This window comes from Lactuca virosa, chromosome 9 (genome assembly GCF_052849685.1).
Source record: "Lactuca virosa cultivar CGN04683 chromosome 9, Lactuca_virosa_CGN04683_v6, whole genome shotgun sequence".
Taxonomy (NCBI): Eukaryota; Viridiplantae; Streptophyta; class Magnoliopsida; order Asterales; family Asteraceae; genus Lactuca; species Lactuca virosa.
The window spans coordinates 62,900,573-62,907,598 of NC_136434.1; the positions used below are offsets into that span (position 1 = coordinate 62,900,573).

The 7,026-nt window shown below is 42.2% G+C and overlaps 2 protein-coding genes across 2 annotated transcripts; both read left to right on the forward strand.

Annotated features, from left to right (window-relative positions):
* Nucleotides 1–592: 592 nt before the first annotated feature.
* On the forward strand, nucleotides 593–1,645 carry LOC145139294 (uncharacterized). Its single transcript, XM_079073169.1, has one exon. The coding sequence runs from the start codon at nucleotides 593–595 to the stop codon at nucleotides 1,643–1,645; it is 1,053 nt and encodes a 350-aa protein (XP_078929295.1).
* A 35-nt stretch (nucleotides 1,646–1,680) lies between these two features.
* Nucleotides 1,681–3,588, forward strand: LOC145139296 (uncharacterized). Its single transcript, XM_079073170.1, has one exon. The coding sequence runs from the start codon at nucleotides 1,681–1,683 to the stop codon at nucleotides 3,586–3,588; it is 1,908 nt and encodes a 635-aa protein (XP_078929296.1).
* Nucleotides 3,589–7,026: the final 3,438 nt, after the last annotated feature.

Genomic DNA, 7,026 nt, shown 5'->3' on the forward strand with positions numbered 1-7,026 from the left:
AGGCAACCGGTTTCCGGAACTTCTTCATCATCTACCCCTCCTGTCATTAACATTTTGGAGGATATACCCCTATCAAGTGTGTCAGAAACTGAAACAGAAAACCCCTTATCATCATCTCAACCATCCTCACCCATAAATACCACCCCACTCTCTTCGCCTACTCACACTATCCCAAACACTACACCCACAAAAACCTCAACTCCTACTCATACCATGGGAGATAACCATGGAGGGAATCCACCTCCAAACCCACCACCCGAAGAAACCCTTCGCCAATGGGCGAGGCAATAGGTTACTCAACAACCTCTTTGCATCACCTATCCAGCAGCCACAAACCTTGAATTGAAATCCGGTCTCATCCACTTACTCCCAACCTTTAGAGGCTTAGAAAACGAAGATCCCCACAAGTTCCTCACGGAGTTCCATGTTATATGTGTTGGCATGAAACCACACAATGTCACGGAGGACCAAATTAAGCTTAGGGCATTCCCCTTTGCAGTGCAAGACTCAGCAAAAGATTGGCTTTATGACCTTCCACCGGGGACGGTCAACACATGGGTGGATCTTGCACGCCTCTTCTTAGACAAATAGAATGAAAGCCTCAGCCCTAAGAAGAGAGATAATTGGGATCAAACAACACAAGAGAGAAGCCTTTCATACATATTGGGAGAGGTTCAAAAAGCTTTGTCCCCGTTGCCCAAAGCATGGTATTAGTGAGTATCAAATCCTTCAATACTTCATTGAAGGCATGACTCCTTGGGAAAGAAGACTTCTTAATGCTTCAAGTGGAGGATCTTTGTCTGACAAGACCCCAACCGAGATTCGTGATCTTATAAAAAACATGGCGGAAGATTCAAAGCATACTAGTCAAGATGAAGATTGGTACACGGATGCACCCCGAGGTGTAAAAGAGGTGCACACTCCTCAAATTGAAACTCAATTGTCCGAGTTGACTAAGGTGGTAATGATGCTTGCTAAGGACAAAGGTGTGCAATCCACACCCCGCCCTTGTGGCATTTGCACTCAAGTGGGACACCCAACTGATATGTGTCCTCAATTGCAAGAAGAAGAATATGAAGAAGCAAATGCTATGGGAGGCTATTCCGGGCACAGTCAAAGGACTTATGATCAGCCCCGAGGCAATCAAGGGTGGAACAACAACCAAAACATGGGCTATCAACAAAGACCACCACACCATTACCAAGCAAGACCTCCATTCCCACAACAAAATTACCAACCGAGGCAACCACAACCTCCTCCTCAACAAGTCGGGTCCTCAAGTATGTCCTTAGAAGACATAGTCAAAAGCCTTGCCACTAGCACTCAAAGTTTTCAGCAAGAGACTAAGGCAAGCATCAAGAATCTTGAGCACCAAATGGTGCAACTTGCTCAATCGGTGAGCAAAATAGAGAATCAAGGAAAGCTACCTCCTCAAACTGAAAAGAACCCAAAGCACAATGCTTGTGCAATTAGCTTGAGGAGTGGAAAGAAATATGATGGCCCGAAGATGCCCGAAGAAGAAGAAGAAGAGTTAGTGATAGAAGAACCACTAAAGAAGGATGAAAAGAAAGAAAAATGGTGGAGAAAAAGAAGTCGGAAGAGAAAGAAGCAAAGATCACACCACCACCTTTTCCATCAAGATTGAGCAGCAACAAAAAAGTGAGAGAAGATAGTGAGATCATGGCAATGTTCCGGAAAGTTGAAGTCAACATCCCTCTCTTAGATGCGATCAAACAGGTACCTAGATATGCTAAGTTCCTTAAGGAACTTTGCACATCTAAAAAGAAGCTGCGAGGTAATGAGACAGTGAAAGTAAGTGAAAATGTTTCTGCAGTTTTGCAGAAAAGGATGCCCCCAAAGTGCAAGGATCCGGGTGTTTTCACCGTTCCTTGCAAATTGGGAAACTTGTATGTCCCCCGTGCTATGCTATATTTAGGAGCTTCAATTAATGTTTTACCATATTCTGTTTATAAATCTATTGCCATAGGCACTTTAACAAAAACCGGGGTGATCATCCAACTTGCAGATCGTTCTATAGTACACCCAAAAGGTGTATTAGAGGATGTTTTAGTGCAAGTTAATGAGCTTGTCTTTCCTGCAGATTTTTATGTGCTTGATATGGGAGATGATGACCATCCATCCTCGAGTTCTATACTTTTAGGTAGACCATTCTTGAAAACAACAAAAACAAAAATTGATGTCTACAATGGTACATTGTCCATGGAATTCGATGGGGAGGTCATCAACTTCAATATCTATGAAGCAATGAGGTACCCAAGTGATATTCATTGTATAAATTTTGTTGATATGATCCAACCTTTGACTGAAAAGTGTTTTGAGTTGACTAACCATGATTTGTTGGAGTTAGTTTTGAGCAGGAATTTTGATAACAATTTAGTCAAAGAGATTGCAGAAAATTTCAAATTAGATGAAGAGTTGCTGGAAATTGTGGAGATCATGGAAGAAAGGAAGAAAATGAGGTATAATAATAGCAATGTGAAATTGCCCATTTCTAACACAAAACTTCTTCCTTCCGTTATGCAGGCACCTAAGCTAGAATTGAAGACTCTTCCAGATCATTTGAAGTATGCATACCTTGGAGAAGAGAAGACTTTGCCTGTCATTATCTCCAACAAGTTGTCCATTGCAGAAGAAGATGAGTTGGTGACTTTGCTGAAAAAGTATAAGAAAGCTATTGGGTGGACAATTACTGACATAAAAGGGTTGAGCCCTTCCTTGTGCATGCATAAGATTCTCATGGAGGAAGATTTCAAACCAACTCGAGAGGCACAGAGAAGACTGAATCCACCCATGATGGAGGTGGTAAAGAAAGAAATCATGAAGCTTTTGGATGTAGATTTATATCGGCGGTTCATCAAAGATTTTTCAAAGATCACAATGCCGATGTGTCAACTACTCCAAAAAGATGCTGAATTTGAGTTTACTCAGCCATGCAAGGATGCCTTTGATCGTTTGAAGGATCTACTCACCTCCGCTCCAATCATCCAACCACCTAATTGGGAGCTCCCGTTTGAGATTATGTGTGACGCGAGCAACACGGCTGTTGGGGCGGTATTGGGTCAAAAGGTGGATCGAGCACATCATGTCATCTACTATGCATCGAAGACCCTTGATAGTGCACAAAGCAACTACACCACAACAGAAAAAGAGTTGCTTGCTATTGTTTTTGAACTAGAGAAGTTCCGGCAATACCTCCTTGGAACTAAAGTGATCATATATTCGGACCATGCAGCCATAAAGCACTTACTTACCAAGAAAGATTCGAAACCGAGGTTAATACGGTGGATGCTGCTTTTGCAAGAGTTCGATATTGAGATCAAAGATAAGAGCGGGAAAGAGAACCTAGTCGCCGATCATTTGAGCCTAATAGTTCAACCCGAAGATGCGACTCCCATCCATGACACATTCCCAGACAAGCACTTGTTTGCTATCCAAACACCACCTTGGTATGCGGATATATGCAACTTCATGGTCACGGGAAAGTTCCCACCCGATCTCACGAGGTCACAGAGAGATAAGATCAAGAAAGATGCGAGAAGGTACATTTGGGATGAACCGTACCTTTAGAAACATTGTGCAGATCAGGTAATAAGAAGATGTGTTGAAGAACATGAGGTACAATGTATCCTCAACTTTTGTCATAGTTATGCTTGTGGAGGGCATTTTGGTCCTCAAAGAACTGCCAGGAAAATATTAAACTGTGGATTTTATTGGCCTCGACTCTTTCATGACTCCTACACTTTTTGTAAAAGTTGTGATAGATGTCAAATGACTGGTTCTTTGAGTTCCCGAAACCAAATGCCTTTGACCCCCATCTTGGTTTGTGAAATATTTGATATATGGGGTATTGATTTTATGGGTCCTTTTCCTTCATCCTTTGGGAATTTATACATCCTTTTGGCTGTTGACTATGTTTCCAAATGGGTAGAGGCAAAGGCAACAAGAACCGATGATGCTAAAGTTGTTGTAGATTTTGTCAAGGCTAACATTTTATGTAGGTTTGGAACTCCAAAAGCCTTGATCAGTGACAGAGGCACACACTTCTGCAACAAAACTCTTGGATCGGTTCTCAAGAAGTATGGAGTCCAACATCGGGTGTCAACAGCTTATCACCCGCAAAAAAATGGACAAGCTGAAGTTTCAAACAGAGAAATCAAGTCCATACTTGAGAAAACAGTGAACACAAACCGCAAAGATTGGAGTTTGAGATTAGAAGATGCTCTTTGGGCATACCGAACTGCATATAAAACTCCAATTGGGATGTCAACTTATAGAGTTGTGTTTGGCAAAGCTTGTCACCTCCCTGTTGAACTGGAACACAAAGCTTTCTGGGCTGTCGAAAAGCTAAACATGAATATTGATGAAGCGGGTGTTCATCGAAAGTTAGAGATCCAAGAGTTGGAGGAGATAAGAAATGAAGCATTCGAGAGTTCACGCATCTACAAAGACAAGACCAAAGCATTCCATGATAAGTACCTCTCCCGTAAGACCTTTGAGATTGGTCAAAAGGTATTACTCTATGACTCTCGACTTAAATGGTTTTCCGGTAAGTTACGGTCCCGGTGGGTGGGACCGTTCATTGTTACTAATATATTTGATCATGGTGCAGTTGAGATTAAGAGTAACAAAACTGGAAAAGTATTCAAAGATAATGGTCACAGGTTAAAGGTCTTCTATGAAGGTTTCCAAGAGAAGGACATGGAGGTTGACAGCTTGGAACGCCCGGACTACATTGAGTGTGAATCTAAAGGGCAAAGTCGAGCCAAAGACTTGAAACAAGGGCGGATAACCGAGAGGCAACTCGGGAGTATTTCTTTCTATTTCTTTATTTATTTCTTTCTATTTCTTTATTTTGATTTATTTCATCCATGTTGCAATGTTTTTGCGTCTTTTCGAGGGTTCTGCACAAATAACTTTCCTATCTAATGCTCAAAGAAAATTTTGGTTTTGAAAAAAAAATCGTGAGTTTGATGTTTACAGAAAGAAAACGCATGGGGGAAGGCAAAAACTCACGGTCATTTTTTTGACCCGTGCCATGCCATCGAGGTTTAAAATTTTTTTTTTGCACGGGTAGCTCCAAATTGCATGGGCTGGAAAGGAAAAACGCACGGCCTAGGGCTAGACCGTGCGTCCATATCGCAAGTCCGATCCTCAAAGAAAAAAACTCACGGCCATGGTTCAAAAACGCATGGTCCGTGCATATTGTCGCTAGCTCCCGAGAATTACAAGAAAGTCGCACGGCTAGAAACTCACGGGCAAGCTTTTGTTGATACACTTCCATGCGATTTGGTAATGCATCTTAATCGACTCTCTTCCCTCACAAACCTCACGATCGTGCGTTTGCTCCTCTCTTCATCATTCTCGGCCGAAACCTCCAAAACCCTAATCAATTTTCGATTTTCTTCTTCAATTAATCCAAGATTAAGCCACCAAGGTATGTTACTATCAGTTCCTAACTTCACTTCATTCATCATCTAGGTTGAATTCATCATTCAATGGGTAAAAATTGAATTTTTCTTCATAAACCCTAGTTCTTGATTTGTATAGTTTGAATTGATTCTTGTATTAAGTTTCAAAATTCTTGCATAGGGTTTGAAGAATAAGCTTGGGGAGGCGTTTTGGAAAGAAAATTAGGAGCCTTCATCTCCAATTGGGCATTCCACCATTGAAGGATTCAAGCTTTCTTGAGGTTGAAGATGAAGTGAACAATACAAGCCAACACCACAAATTCAAGCGTTTGAACGGTACATTCCTTCCATATCTCAATTTTTACGCATTGAATTTAAGTTTGTTTGGTTAGAATAGTTGTGAATCCATTCTTGTGCTTCATATAATTGTTCATTCGTGCTTGTCTAGTTGTGTTATCATCTTTAGGCACCACCTGTTTGTCATAAATCCGGTTTGTCATCATGCCAAAACGTAAAAACCCACAACCAAAAGAACAATTGGAATCCAAATATGGTGTCACCACCATTATTCACAACTCTCTTGAGCACCGTGAGTGATTCCTTCACCTCAAGGACCGCGAATATTCTCAACAACGGTTTGTAGATATTCCCACTCTCCAAGAACTAGGAGTTTATGATGGTGTCCATAGATTGTTTAGCAACATCGGTTGGGAGAAACTTCTCACTTTGGCACCAATGGAATCGTATAAAAACACAACCATTGAATTCTTACAATCTTTGGAATTCAATGACAATGCCAAATGTCTCTCATTCCGTCTCATGCGTTTGCAATTTAAACCGAGTCTAGACGATCTTAGTGGGTTTGTTGGGATTTCTAAATTCAAAACTTATGGTCCCAAATTAGGCTACATGCGAGAGAAAAATAATCTTTTCAAAACCCAGGTCAAAGCCTTTTGGAAGGAAATCACGGGACTTTATGGGTATGAGGCTCGATCCGCCAAAGCATCTCATATCATCCATCCGGTCTTAAGGGTGGCTCTCCGAATTATTGCTAACATTGTCCTCCCCCAAGAAGACGTTAGCAGAGCCGGTAAGATGGAGTTAGAAATTCTTTGGTGCATGGTCACCGGCTTGAAGAGACCTCATTTTGGCGCCTTCCTTGCTTCCAAACTTCTTAAGGTCTCTACCAGCGATTCTGGCCCTATTCATTGTGGCGGGATTATCTCCTATCTTGCCACCCGCCTTGCTTGTGCCGAGCTTTTTGATAGCAAGCACCCGGATCTCGAGAAAATCACACAAGGCTCTAATACCATCACATCCAATGTCCTTGTAGCCTCATCTTTCTTCCGTATAGAAGGTGATGGTAGTATCACATGGTTGGTACAGGGTGAGCCACATTTTCGAGTTCCTGCTGGGGACTTCAGCTCTCTCCAACTCCAGCAGGACATCACTCAGACTCGGTGGTGTCTACCAAAGAACACTTCTGCAAATTCCATCCCACGCGCTCCCGCGCCCATCCCGAGAGCTCCTGAGCGGCTGGTCGTCGACCACGAAGACGACATCCCTATTCCACCCGCTCACTCCACTCCTCCCATAG